Below are 15,255 nucleotides of genomic sequence, written 5' to 3'. Positions count from 1 at the left end.
AAAGGGCACAGAATTTCACTTTGGGGAGACAAAAAACATTTGGATATGGATGGCGGTGATGGATGCTCTGGAGCACTGTCAGTGTGCTCAGTTCCACAGATGTATATACATACATACAAGAACTGGTGGCCCTGGTGGCTCATGCCTATAATTCCAGCACTTGGAGATTGGGGTGGAAGGATCAGTAGTTAAGAGCTAGCCTGGGCTACATAGTAAAACCCTGTCAAAAGAAAAAAAACAAAACAAGAAACCTCAAACCAAAAAAAAAAAAGTTATCCTGCTAATTTTTATGTTATATATATTTTACCACAATTAAAAAAAAAATCACCAAAGTTAGAAGTTGCTGAGGCAGTCACTATAGAACCGAAAGAATTCAGTGGGGGCGGGGGCTTAAAAAACAAAACAAAACAACCAAGGGATAAGTACATAGCTGGTGGCCGATGTCTAGGTTGAGGACAATCATGAATTCCATAAATGGGACGACCAAGATTTGTTTTGTTTTGGGGTCTCACTGTATAGACCATACTGACCTTGAACTGGAGGTCCTCCTTTCTCTGCCCCCCAAGGCTGCATTATAGGTGTGCAGCAGCACAGCCAGTAAGGATAGCCTGTTGGAGGACCCTGTTAGCCTGCATGCTTTCTTTCCTGCACTCCACGAAGACCCCAGGTTTCCCAGCACTGATGAATGCTGTTGGCTTTGCCCAATCCTGTTACTCATAATAGACGAATGCAAAGTCCCAGAAACCACTTCTGTTTGGGAAGGTTTTCTGTTGCTCTAGGCTTCGGTGGTTAATGTGCTTCACAAATTTCAGAGTTTCTCTATCTCTGTAGACCAATGCCAGAGAATTGTTTTCTGGATTCACTATGAGCAGCTGAAACAGGAAACATGAGACACATCAGAATGCAGAGCTCATTCTCAGCTCTGCAACAATTCACCACAGGTAGTTTCCACGGCAAGGATTTAAGCTGGGGATGAGGCAGCCTTTTAAAGATCCTTCATTAGGAGATGAGCTTTTCTCTGTCAAAACATTTTCCAACAGGCTCTGCCTCACTAGCAACACTCAGAAGAGGTTTTGCCTAATGCATTTTTCCCAACTATCTAGTAAGATGAGTGGGCATGAGCCTCTTAACTCACAGGTTGTCAGTAAGGTACAATACTTGGTGATTTTCCTTTCAAAGCTTTACTGCAAGCCGAGTATTTTTTTGTAAAATTAGAGCCACAAAGCAGGCCAATGTGGATTTATCAGCTAAAAACACTGGCTGAGGTAATAAATTCTGTATTTCTTGCCAGCCATGGTGGCTCACACCTGTAATCTCAGAACTTGTTTGGTGGAGGCAGGCATGTTGCTGTGGAAAGTATGAAGCCAGCCTGGGTGAGCTAGTGAGTTCTAGGACAGCCTGGGCTATATAGTCAGACCCCGCCTCAAAACAAAACCAAAATGAAAACCATTAAGTAAATAAATCATCAGGTGTCTTAAGAACAGAACTTTTTCAAGAGCTAGAAAGGAGAACTTGCTAGGAGAAGGGAGCTACCTACCTCTTCATCTTCACCTTTGGCGATGTAGGAAGTAAAGCCGCCATACTCTGGCTCCCAGCCTGACAAGGGAAAGACAAACAGCACTGAGCTCACACCGCAAGCGCACTGTGTGCTGAACAGCAAGGGCTCTGGGACTTCTGTATTGGTGTCCAGCATCTGCCGTTGTGGATTCCCTTTCCTTTACATGCCTCATTTCCCAGACAGCTGAACTTGGGAACACAGCCTTACTAAGTAACATTGAATAAGAAAATTAAAGGAATTAAATGTTAGATATACTGGAAGGGCAATTATATTAAAAAATTATAGACTCCATGGTTGTGCTGGAGATTTAGGGAAAAAAATAAGGTATGGTCTACCTTTCCACACCCAGATATAAATCTGATTTTGGGGACACTGAAATTCATGGCCTCCAACATCCTTTGGAACTGTGAGAGCATGGCCACAGAAAAGTACTTAGGAGTTGGATTAGCTGAAGAGAGTCCCCTTGAAGAGCCTGCCTGAACTAAGGAGACAACTCTTTGCCTTGCTCCTTCCTACCTTCACAGCCACAGTAGAGAAACAGGTCCAAGGCAAATTCAGTCTTGCTGTTGTCGTGGACTAAAGTGTAGTGACCAGTCTTCCAGTGCCTCAGCTCCCCCTGGCACATGGGAACACCTGATTCTAAGAAAACACAAAAGGACGCCCAGCAGATTTTGTACAACTTTGATACAAATGCAGGACTGCAACGGAGTGCTGATTAGGGATGACAGGACACCATGTGGGAACCACTCCCACAATCCTTCAGCTGGCCTGCAGGCCCACCACAAAGTCTTGTGACAGTCAGCAGTTATCAGGTCTTATTATTTAGTGGGGGGGATGTTGACTTCAGTCTCTCTCTCCTTTCTGGTCTCTATTATGATCTCTCCACTCTCATCTGAAGCCCTCCAGTAGCATGCCTGCAAGGGCTCCCCTGCCCCCCACCCCATTCTCTGAGGACCTCACTTAAGTCAGAACCCAGCTTAGCTCTTTCCTGCTGATCCAGTCAGCTTTCCCTTTTAGCCTATCTCCAATCCTTTATCAGCTGCAGATCCCTAGAAACATCTCCTCCCAGGAACTCCGGGGCCACACCTGTTCCACTATTCTCCTTGCCCTCCACTACAGTCTTTCCATTCTTACCCTCAAACCCTGCAGCAGCCTGCTTGCAAGAGCCCCTTCTCCACCACACCTCCAACTCCCTGGGGACCCTGCCTCTTAGTGTGCAGAGCATGCCCTAGCTCTTTCCCACAGTTCCTCTCAGCCTTTTCTCCTAAGCACCCTCTACCAGGGCACCCATAGCCACACCACTTTCCTAAGATCCAGAGAGGGCAACAGAGGCCAAGGAATGGAACACCCACCCAACAAAGACAAAACAGACAGCAGCACCTAGAATGACCTCAACCATCATAACTCCAGATGCCTAGACACCAGCACAAAGATAAACATGGAGAGCCAGGACAAAATGCCTGCACCAGAACCCAGTAACCCTACTACAGGAGGCCCTGGAGAGACAAGACAGCTGAAACAAGACAAGGACTTCAAGACAGCAATATGAATATGTTCAAGGACCTTCAAGAGAATATGATAAATATTTTAATGAAGTCTGAGAAAACACAAAGAAACCGTGGAAAGAAATAATGAAAACTGTTTAAGATATGAAAGTTGAAATAGAATCACTAAAGAAAAACCAATCTTGGGCTGGAGAGATGACTCAGCCATTAAAGGCTAGGCTCACAACCAAAAATACAAGAAAACTCAATCTGAAAAACTGGAAATTGGGGTTGGGGATTTAGCTCAGTGGTAGAGCGGCCCTGGGTTCGGTCCTCAGCTCCGGAGGGGGTTGGGGAGTGGGGAAAAAAACTGGAAATGAAAATTTAGGAAGTCAAACAAAAATGTCAGAGATAAGCCTCACCAAGAGTACAAGAAATGGAATAGAGAATCTCTCAGGCCCTGAAAACAAGGTAGAAGAAACAGATACTTCAAGGAAAATGTTGAATCTTAAAACAAACAAACAAACAAACAAACAACCCCCCCCCCCTCCAAAAAAACTTCAAGAGAAAGACAAAGCAACATATAAGGGCAGACCCATTAGAATAACACCTGACTTGTCAATGAAGACTCTAAAAGCCAGAAGGGCCTGAATGGATGTTCTACAAACTCTTAGAGACCACAGATGCCAGCCCAGATTGCTATACCCAGCAAAACTATCAATTACCATAGATGGATAAAGTAAAATATTCCACAATAAAACTAAATTTAAGTAGTATCTACCTACCACAGAAGACACCAGAAGGAAAACTTCAGTCTGAAGAGGTTAACCACAAATGGAATAAACAATCCCAGACCAGTCAATCAAAGGAGTCAATCCCCACATCATAACAAACAAACAAACAAACAAACAAACAACAGGAATCAGTAAATTAATTCTGCTCATAGGTAAATCTTAATATCATTGGTCTCAATTCCCCAGTAAAAAGACATAGACAAACAAAATGAATGGGAAAACACGACACATCCTTCTGCTGCATCCAAGAAACACTACACCACCAAGGACGGACATCACCTTAGGGTAAAAGGGCAGAAAAAGGTATTCTAAGCAAATGGATTCAAGAAGAAAGCAAGTATAGCCATTTTAGCATCTGACAAAAGAGATTTCAAACCAAAACTAATCAGAACAGATGGGAAAGGACACTAGAAAGTCATCAAACGAAAGATCCACAAAGAGGGTACTGGAATCTTAAACATTTATGCAACAAATACACGGCACCCAAGTTCACTAAAAAAAAAAAAAAAAAAAAAAAAAAACCAGGTAAAATCACATACTGACTCTCACACAGTGACAGTGGGAGACTTCAATACCCCACTCTCACCAATAGACAGGTCATCAGACAAAAACTAAACAGAGAAATGCTGGCGTTAACGTTACAAATGGAATGGACCTAGCAGGTATTTACCAAACATTCCACCCAAACATAAAAGAATATACCTTCGTAGCAGCTCGGGCAACTTTCTCTAGAGTTGACCGCATATGTGGAAACAAAGTAAGTCTCAAGATTTATCTGAAATAACCCCTGCATCCCATCTGACCACCATGGATTAAAGCTGGGTATCGACAACAGAGAACATACAAACACATGGAAACCGAACAACTCACTACTGAATGAAAAATGGGTCAAGATAGAAAAGAAGAAGGAAACTAAAAACTTTAATTTTTAGAACTGAATGAAAATGAAAACATGAATTAGCTAACCCTATGGAACACAATGAAGGCAGTTCTCAGAGGGAGGTCCATAGTGTCAATTGTCTACATAAAAAAAAAAAAAAAAAAGAAAGAAAAGGAAAAAGGAAGAATCTCATATTAGCAAATTAGTAAAACACCTGAAGGTTTTAGAATAAAAAGAATAACTAAAACCCTAAAAAAGTGGACTGCAAGAAATATTTTTTAAAAAAAAAATTAAAGAAATAATTTAAAATTAAAAAGAAATTCAGGGCTGAAATCAATAAAATAGAAACAAACAACTGCAAAAATAATACAAAGAACCAATGAAACAAAGAATTGATTCTTTAAGAAAAAACAAACAAAACAAAAAAACTGTGGCCAAATTATCTAAAAGATGGAGAGAGAGGATCCAGATTAATAAAATTAGAGATGAAAAGAGGGGCATCACAACAGACACCAAGGTAATCCAGAAAATCAGAAAGACATACTTTAAAAACAATTTGTTTTCCACTACACTGGAAAACCTAGAAGAAATGGATAAATATCTTGATATATATGACCTGCCAAAGCTAAATCAAGATCATAGAAGCAATTTAAACAGACTCACGACCCCTAAAATAGAAGCAGTAAATATGTCTCCCAATCAAAGAAGGCTCAGGCCCAGATAGATTTAGTGTAGAATTCTACCAAACCTTCAGTGAAGAAATTAAGCCAACAGTCCTCAAATTATTCCACAAGATACAAGGTGAAGAAACATTGCTTAGTTCTTTTTTTTTTTTGACAGAATTTCTGTGTAGCTGTCTTAGACCTTGCTTTGTAGACCAGGCTGGCCTCACACTCAGAGATAGGCCTGCCTCTGCCTCCTGAGTGCTGGGCTAAAAGGCATGTGTCACCACACGTGGCTTCCTAATTCTTTTTAGGAAGCCACAATTACCCTGACACCCAAGCCACACAAAGACCCAACAGAGAAAGAAAATCCCTTCTGATTAGAGATGCGAAAATTTTCAATAAAGTAATTGCAAACCAGATCCAAGAATACATCAAAAAAATTATCTACCATGATCAAGTAGGTTTCATCTCAGAGATGCAGGGATAGTTCAACATAAGTAAATTCATAAATGTAATCTACCATATAAACAGACTGAAAGACAAAAACCACATGATCATTTCATTAGATGCAGAAAGGACCTTTGGACAAACTCCAACATCCCTTCATGGTAAAAGTCCTGGAGAGACTAGAGATACAAGGGACATACCTCAACATAATAAAAGCAATTTACAGCAAGCCCACAGCCAACATCAACCTAAAAAGAGAAACTTGAAGCATTTCCACTAAAATCAAGAATAAGACAAGGATGTCCACTCTTTCCATATCTATTCAATATAGTATTTGGAGTCTTAGCTAGAGCAATAAGACAGCTGAAGGAGATCAAGGGCATACAAATAGGAAAAGAAGTCAAAGTATCTTTATTTGCAGATACCACTATATATAAACAACCTGAAAAATTCCACCAAGAAACTACTGCAGCTGATAGACACCTTCAGCAAAGTAGCAGGATACAAAATCAACACACAAAAATCAGTAGCCCTCTACATACAAATGACAAACAGACCGAGAAAAAAAATCAGAGAAACTACCGTTCACAATAGCCTTAAAAGTATCTTGGGGTAATTCTAACCAAGGAAGTGAAAGACTTGTATAATAAAAACTTTAAGACATTGAAGAAAGAAATTGAAGAAGATATCAGAAGATGGAAAGACCTCCTAGTCTCCTGGATCAGTAGGATTAATATAGTGAAAATGGCCATCCTACCAAAAGCTATCTACAGATTCAACATAGTCCCCATTACAATTCCAACACAATTCTTCGCAGAAATTGAAAGGACAATTTTCAGGTTCATACAGAGACACACACACACAAAAACCCAGGATAGCTATAATAATCCTGAATGGTAAGAGAACTGCTGCAGGTATCACTGATTTCAAATTGTACTACAGAGCTATAGTGATAAAAAACAGCCTGGTATTAGTAATGAAAACAGACACGTTGATCAATGGAATTGAACTGAAGACCCAGACATAAGTAAGTTCACAGACCTATGGACACCTGATTTTTGTCAAAGAAGTCATAAATATACACATGGAAAAGACAGCATCATCATCAACAAATGGTGCTGGTCAAACTGGATGGCTGCATGTAGAAAATGCAAACAGATCCATATTTATCACTCCGCACAAAACTCAAGTCCAAATGGTCAAGGTCCTCAACCTAAGTTCAGATACTCTGAATCTGAGAGAAGAGGAAATGGGGAGTAAGATTGAACTCACTGACACAGAAAAAGACTTCCTGAACAGTACACTCAGCACAGGCACCAAGATCAACAATTCATAAATGGGGCCTCATGAAACTGAGAAGCTTCTGTATGGCAAAGGACGCTGTCAATTGGGCAAAGTGACAGGCCACAGAATGGGAAAAGATATTACCAATTACACATTCTAATAAAGGGTTAATATTGAAAATATACTAAGAACAAAAACAAACAAACAAACAAACACAACATCTGGACAACAAGAAAAACAAATAAGCCAATTTAAAACTGGGGTACAGAACTAAGCCAAATGTTCTCAAAGGCTGAAATACAAACGGCTGAGAAACACTTAAAGAAATATTCAACATCCTTAGTCATCAGGGGACTGCAAATCAAAACCACTTTGAGATTTTTATCTCACACCAGTCAGAATGGCCAAGATCAAGAAAACAAATGATAGCTCATGCTGGCGAGGATGTGGGGAAAGGGAAACACTTATTCATTGGAAGGGGAGAGCAAACTTGTACAGCCACCATGGAAATCAGTATAGCAGTTCCTCAGGAAGCTGGGAATAGATCTACCTTAAGATCCCCGCGCCGGGCGGTGGTGGCGCACGCCTTTAATCCCAGCACTCGGGAGGCAGAGCCAGGCGGATCTCTGTGAGTTCAAGGCCAGCCTGGGCTACCAAGTGAGTTCCAGGAAAGGCGCAAAGCTACACAGAGAAACCCTGTCTCGAAAAAACAAAAAAAGAAAAAAAGAAAAAAAAAAAAAAAAAAAAGATCCCCGCTACTCTTGGGCACATACCCAAAGGACTCTACATCCTACTACAGAGATACGTGCTCATCCATGTTCATTGCTGTTCTGTTCCTAATTGCCAGAAATTGGGAACAGTCTAGATGCCCATTAACCAATGGATAATGAAAATGTGGTGCATTTATACAATGGAATATTATTCAGCTGTTAAAAATATGAAATTTGTGGGTAAATGGATAGAGCTAGGAAAAAAAACCATCCTGAGTGGGGTAATCTAGACCCCAATATGGATATTAGCTTTCAAGTACTGGACGTTACAATCCGTAACCACAGAGAGTAGGTATAGAGTAAGGGGCTAGCGAGGAGGGGCGTCTCTCCCAATGGAATACAGGGAGGGACAACTAACACTAAGGGCCATCTGAGGGGTCACAAGGAAACCTACTACTGTAGGAGTGTCCTAAGACAGATACAAACATGCAAGAAATAGAAATGGAGTCACCAAAAAATGGGGAAGACAATGCCTCAACTAGACATCTTTTGCCACCAAGTGAAACTTCCAGTGCCAGGAATGGGTTACATCTAGTCGAGATGTTGCCAAAAGCATCTCCATGGAAGCCCCCAAACATCTCACACTATTGCCAAGACTACTGATCACTCTCCAGAAACTGATGGTAAGGCTCTATCACTGAAGACAGCGCTTACATATCTCACTGAACATGGAGAAATCAAGCTGGTGCCTAACTAGAGGCTTCACCCCTACTGATTAGTGTTCATGGTACTGGAAGGTTCCCCACATGCTATCAGAGGAGAAAAGGTAACCATCAACCCAGCCACAAACTCTGTGATTTACAAGGGTGACCTGCCTGCAAGCCATGCTGATGCAATAGTGGCACAGCACTGTGGAGTAACCCACCACTCTGGTTGGTTCCAAGGCCCACTCCATGAGATGGAACCCATGTCTGACACTGAGTGGGTGGCCCCAAACCAGAGACTGGATAGGCCTAAGGGAAAACCAAATATTATTGTTCTGCTATACCCATAGATCAGTGCCCCGCTCAGCCATCATCAGAGAAGCTTCTGCTTGCAGTAGATGAGAATTAACACAGAGACCCACATATGGACAATATGGAGAGACTAAGAGATTTTGGAACACTCAGTCCTAAGTGGGATGTCCTCATCAAACCCTCCCCTCAGGGCCCAGGGAGCTATGCAGAAGAGAAGATGGGATCATTGTTAAGAGCCAAAGGGGATGGATGACTCCAAACATACAGAAATAATGGCTGTAAGTGACTCCTCCAGACACAACAGGATTGATGCACATATGCATTAAGAGACTGTGGCAGTATGTACACTACACTGTAATGAGGTCATGTGACAAGGATTGACTAGACCGAGCAGTTTCGCGTGAGAGTGTGGTACAGAAGCTTCTCTGAGAAGTGACACTGCTCGGATCTGAACAAGAAGGAGAAATGCAGGATGAACATTTTCGGGAAGAGGACAGCTAGTACACTTCTTAAGGCAGGAACAGCAGCAGTGGTGAGAGGAGAGCTTCTGCTGGAGGTAGACACAGCATGCTGTGTGAGCCTGTAGCACTGTTTGAGGCTCCTTGGTTCCTGGGTATAGATGTGACCTCTGCCATCTCCTAGAAGAACTCAGCATCCAGGAGCGCTACCTTGGCTCTGTTCTCCCGCTCCTGACGCGGAGACAGTGTTCAGCAAGGATCTGTTACATGTGTAAGGATAAATCACTGGAATGTGAAGGGTTTCAGGTGAAAATAGAGGTGAGTCCTAACACTAGCTTACCTTTCTTTGCTTCATCCTCCTGTGGTTCTGGGTCTGTCTGCTCACCACTCTCCTGACTGTGGCTGCCAATAGCTGCCTGTTTATTCTCGGGCCCTGGGCGGCCTTGGCTAGTCCCTTCTTCAGTGCCATCAGCAGCACAGGCTGCTTCTCCCTCTCCTTTGTCCTCAATCTCATCTTCTTCTGACGGGGCCAGGAAGTGGAGTTTCAGGCCGGTGAAGTTGGAGAGCAGCAAGAACAGTGCCTCGGAGCGGAACAAGCCCATGCACTCCTTCAGTATCTTGGGGAGATTGCTTTCTTCCGCTTTCTCATAGAACCTGAAAAGCAGCAATGGTGAGCTCCTCAGCCCCCATGTGAGCTCACCCATGCAATCAAAGCTGGTCAGTAGCTTTGAACCTTTCTTCCGAAATGATGGCACGACTTAGGAGACTAGTGAGACTGCTAGGACCCGCTGCAGCATGTCCTGGGGAACTAAACGTTAAGGCAAGTGTCCTACTGGAGATGACTCATGCAGATGAAAGGGAGGTGCTGAATACAGATGGAACCATCTGTGATGGGGACCTCTACCTTTTGTTTGGGGGACCACGGCTACTCCATTCCACACCTCCTTTCTCCAAGGCTTCACAGACCTTTGCAAATTTCTCAGGCTGGAAAATAAACAAAGAAGTTAGCAATTCTTCCTGCAATCCCTCCCTCTTCTGGCAGGAGAAGCAGCTCTGCAGAATATCAGCTGGCTGACTCCTAAGGGGTCCATTTGAATATTTCCTCTTTCATACAAGATCTTTGGGGCAGCTTTAGCTAAGAGAGCTAAGTGCCATTGGGCTACTCCATTAAGTGCTTGTAAATTTATTATTAAAGAATTTTTAAGCAAAGTGATGGTGGCACACACCTTTAATCCCAGCACTGGGGAGGCAAAGGCTGGTAGATCTCTGTGAGTTCGAGGCCAGCCTGGTATATAAAGTGAGTTTCAGGTTCCAGGACCGCCAGGGCTGTTCCACAGAGAAACTTGCCTCAAAAAGAAAAAGAAAAAGAGGGCCAGGCGGTGGTGGCGCACGCCTTTAATCCCAGCACTCGGAAGGCAGAGCCAGGCGGATCTCTGTGAGTTCGAGGCCAGCCTGTGAGTTCCAGGAGAGGCGCAAAGCTACACAGAGAAACCCTGTCTCGAAAAACCAAAAAAAAAAAAAAAAAAAGAAAAAGAAAAAGAATTTTTGTATGTATGTGTGATGTATGTGAGTGTATGCACATGAATGCACACACCCAAGCATATGTGTTAAGATTTGGTCCTTATTTACGTCCTTTAATTACGTCATCAGCCTTCGTCGGCTTCCCAGCCTAAAAAAGCGGTTGAGCCCTCTGTGGGCTCTCTCTCTGTCCCCTCCCCTTTGCGCTCCTTCCCCCCCCCGTTGGTCCCCCCCCCTCTCTCTCTCTGTCTTTCTGTCCCCCCCCCAATAAAGCTCTAAAAAGGTAACCATGGCTATGATTCTTTTAATCAGCACGCTCCTCCGCCGGCATGGCCGCCGCGGGCGGTGACCAGCCATGAGGCAAAACCAACAATATGTGTGTGGAGACTAGAGAAGGACCTCTTGCAGACAGGGTCCCTCACTGAACCTAGAGCATGTGGTTCCTAGCCCTCTCCCACTAGGTTGGTAGCCAGCAATTCCAGTCTCTTGTCTCTGGCCCCAGAAATAAACAAACACATGAACACATGGGCGCTCAGAGATCATGAGATCTAAGCTCAGATCCTCACACTTGTGAAACAGATGGTCTTACTCACTGAACCGTTTCTCTGGCTCCTAGTGGTTGTATAGTGTATGTTACGTGGCTAATTGCTAAATCTCAAATTCCTAGTGACACTAACTCTTGGATTCTTAGGCTGTGATGAGGAAAAGTTAAACTGTATTAGCTATTGTCACTATGATGCAGCTTGTCCCCTCATTTAATAAGCTTTCAAATTTTGAATAGTCAAATACAATATAGAAACTTTCTATTGAAATATATTCACAAGAGGCTTTAATTTAAAAAAATATTATATATATATATATATATATATATATATATATATATATATATATATATGGGTGTTTTTCCTGCATGTCTATGCATCTGTACATTGCCCATGGGGGTCAGAAGAGGGCGTTGGGTCCCCTGGAAACGGAGTTACAGACAGTTGTTAGATGTTATTATGTCTATAACAGTATAAAGCCTCTTAAATTCTGTAATATTCAATGTCAACTGTACAATTCTGACAGAGTCAGTTGACATAACCCTCCAGCTTTTTCATGGAGGAAGAGCTCTTGGGACTGTTATCTCACACAGCTCTCACAACCCTGCAAGAAAGCCCAGGCAGGTATCATCCCAGTGCAACCAATAAGACAATAAATACCTAGTGTGCTCACTTGCTCAGCTTAGGGAAACCTGAGCAGGACATGACTTCTGACTTTAGCTCCTTCCACTCAAGTTGCCTCATCATGGTCAAACATTCACTATTAGATCACTATAAGTAGCAATGTATCTATTAAAAATGAGTAAAGACCATATTCATCAAATGAATAGAAAGAAAACCAACTAGGTACCAAGTCCCTTTTAGGGAAGAAGCTTCTGTGTGTGTGTATGTGCGTGCGTGTGTGCGTGCGTGCGTGTGTGTGTGTGTGTGTCCATTATAGTCCTGGGCAGGTTCAGTGGTTAAAAGTGTTTATTACAGAGGACTCCCACCTGTAGCTTTAGTTCCAGGGCATTAGTTCTGATGCCCTCTTCTGGCCTCCTTGAGTACCAACATACATGTATGCATACATACATGTAAATAAAGTGAAATCTAAACCTTAAAAAAGTCCATAGAGCCAGGTGGTGGTGGCGCATGCCTTTAATCCCAGCACTTAGGAAGCAGAGGCAGGCAGATCTCTGTGAGTTTGAGGCCAGCCTGGTCTACAGAGCAAGTTCCAGGATAGTTAGGGCTGTTACACAGAGTTCTCCAAAAAAAAAAAAAAAAAAAGGTCCATAGAGTCCTAGGGATGTCACGCACACACCTGACAGCAATACTTATTATAATTTGTGCATTCGACTTGAAGAGTGTTGTAGAATATTATTTCAAGGTGTGTTACTTTTGTTTATGTTATGTTGCATTTGGTTAACTCTGTGAAGCTGTGTTACTGTACCTGTCTAAAACACCTGATGGTCTAATAAAGGACTGGCCAATAGCAAGACAGGAGAAAGGACAGGCAGGGCTGGCAGGCAGAGAGTATATATAGAAGGAGAAATCTGGGAAGACAGAGATCTAGCAGCCCGAGAAGGAAGAAGACACCAGGGATCAGACACCTGGCTACACAACCAGCCACTGAGTAAGAGTAAGATACAGAAGTGAGATAACAGGACAAGCCCAGAAGTAAAAAGTAGACAGAATAAGTTAAGGAAAGCTGGCAAGAAACAAGTCAAGCTAAGGCTGGGCATTCATAAGTAAGACTAAGCCTCCATATGTGATTTGTTTGGGAGTTGGGTGGTGGGCCCTCCAAAAAGAGTAATAAAACAAACAACAACAGAAGAGACACATAAACATCTGAGCTAGGAAGGAAAACAGTCTTGATCAGGTTTAGCAAGATGATACGTCAACAATACATATAAAACAGGCTATGGTGGCATACCTTAAGAAATTCCTTCAGGAGAATTTCAGACCTTTCCTCAAATTCTTCTTGAATTTGCATTTGATAATCCATCTCCAGATAAGCAGGGTTGATCCACTCATATAAAATCTCATGCTTACAAAAAAGCAGCAGATACACGAGATCCATTAATATCTATAGCTTTTTGTCATTCCATAGTCTTCACTTTTTATGTTCCTCCTATCAAGCCCAAAGTACTAGAAAACTCTGAGAAAACATTATCAAAATTTATCTAAGAAAAATGGAAGTTCAAAGTCCAGTTTCAGCATTGGCAAGATCTAACTTTAAGATCAGAAAAACATGTTGGGTATAAAGTTCATTGGTAGAACACTTTGTTAGCATGTGCAAGCCCCTTGGTTTAATTTCTAGTACTGCAAAATACGTATCAGCTCGCGTGGTCCTCACAATAGTAAAATCAGAAAAACAACTAATATGCTATAGTACATAAGATAAGAATCCCAGTAATTTATGCTTACATCTTGTGGGATGTGAGGGTGTCGAGGAACTGGGGGCTCAAAGTAGGTGGGAGGCCTGGCTAACGAAGGACCATGAAACCAGCCACTTATAGATAAACGTGATGTTTCTTCAGACAGAACTTCAGATACCTGCAAGAGCAAGACCAGCAGCACATCAACTCAAAGGATGACGAATGAAGACACTAGCTAAGACACATTAACTTGAGAATCCATCAAGCTAGGTGTGAAAACAACCGCGTGAGACTGTCCAGCAGGAAGTGGACATACTTAGACAGTGGGTGATAGAAAACAAGATCTTGGTCCTTAGTGCACTATAGACTTTACCTGGTGGAAGGATACTGGAGATACTTCAAAGAAAACCAGTTTGTTCCACGAAGGGGTAAGAGACTTGACAATCCGCTTTGGCTGAAAGTGTTCTGCATCAGGAGAGAAGACATCCATAAATGGGTTCATTAGGGTTACCACTTGCAGGCTGCCTCATCCAGCTCCTGACGTTCTCAAATACTCCCTTCTACCTGTGTGACTCAAACTTGCTAGTCTCTAGGTGACATGCTTCTACCACACTGTCCAGCTGTTATTGATGAGAGTGGATGAACTTCTCATTTTCCTAGCGTCAACCTGTGGTGAGTCACTCAAACAACCCGAGCCCTTGTCAGACAGGCTGCTGCTGGCGGACTCACAGGCACAGGTAGCTTGGTATGCCTTTTGCCCTTCCATGGTCAGTACACAGAACAAGATCTCCTTCTCATCTTAATCAGCTTTGTCTCTGAACAAATATTTGAAATATAACTTCAAGAGGTGGTTGTTAGGGCTAGCATTAATTCTACCTGTGGTAGTCACTGTGCCAAATACATGGTTTCTTTTTTCTTTTGTTGTTTTGGAATTTTTTTTTTTTTTTTTTTTTCCGAGATAAGGTTTCTCTGTGTAACAGCTCTGAATGTCCTGGAACTCGCTTTGTAGACCAGGCTGGCCTCAAACTCACAGGGATTCACCTGCCTCTGCCTCCCAAGTGCTGGGTGGGATTAAAGGCATACACCACTACCACCCAGCTGAATACATGGTTTCTATCTCCTTTGACACATTATATGTCAGATTGGTGATCCTGAGGCTACTGGCTGGAATTCAGGAGTGGCTACTGAAGGTAGTAAATGGGCATTTTACCATCAGTGTTGTAAAGGTCCAGGGTGCCCCCCAAGCTCCTGTCCCAGGAAGGAACCAGGTACAGAATGAAGGCGATCCTGCGCCCCTCCAGCTCATCGTCATGGCAGAGCAGAGCATCTGCAATCATTTAAAGCATAATTTAGATCCCTGTACACAGAATAGCTGCTATCTGCTTGTGCTTTCAATCAGTCCCCCTGACATTCATCTGTAATGTCAACTCCAGCTTTAACTGTCTCTTTAGATGACACTTCTCATTTGTAAATGTAGCAATCAAACCCATGCAACATAGAAAGCTTTAAACACAGTGAATACAGACAGAGCTACAATATAGT

General features: G+C 42.6%; 1 protein-coding gene across 5 annotated transcripts in view; it reads right to left on the bottom strand.

The window, feature by feature from the left end:
- The window catches only part of Ogfod1 (2-oxoglutarate and iron dependent oxygenase domain containing 1), a 76,183-nt gene that overhangs the window by 14,092 nt on the left and 46,836 nt on the right, over positions 1 to 15,255 (bottom strand). For 3 of the 5 annotated variants that reach the window (XM_059264567.1, XM_059264563.1, XM_059264566.1), the window contains exons 5-13: positions 14,924 to 15,040; positions 14,087 to 14,178; positions 13,763 to 13,891; positions 13,269 to 13,382; positions 10,201 to 10,280; positions 9,637 to 9,950; positions 2,075 to 2,197; positions 1,538 to 1,596; positions 41 to 872 (exon numbers count right to left, since the gene is read on the bottom strand). In XM_059264567.1, the coding sequence (XP_059120550.1) occupies positions 711 to 872; positions 1,538 to 1,596; positions 2,075 to 2,197; positions 9,637 to 9,950; positions 10,201 to 10,280; positions 13,269 to 13,382; positions 13,763 to 13,891; positions 14,087 to 14,178; positions 14,924 to 15,040 (1,190 nt within the window). In that variant the 3' untranslated portion in view covers positions 41 to 710. Of the gene's footprint in view, positions 1 to 40; positions 873 to 1,537; positions 1,597 to 2,074; positions 2,198 to 9,636; positions 9,951 to 10,200; positions 10,281 to 13,268; positions 13,383 to 13,762; positions 13,892 to 14,086; positions 14,179 to 14,923; positions 15,041 to 15,255 lie in introns of those variants that run through there. The other 2 variants (XM_059264564.1, XM_059264565.1) reach the window with 1 other exon arrangement.

This window comes from Peromyscus eremicus, chromosome 5 (genome assembly GCF_949786415.1).
Source record: "Peromyscus eremicus chromosome 5, PerEre_H2_v1, whole genome shotgun sequence".
Taxonomy (NCBI): domain Eukaryota; kingdom Metazoa; phylum Chordata; class Mammalia; order Rodentia; family Cricetidae; genus Peromyscus; species Peromyscus eremicus.
This window is presented reverse-complemented; position numbering and strand designations above follow the sequence as displayed.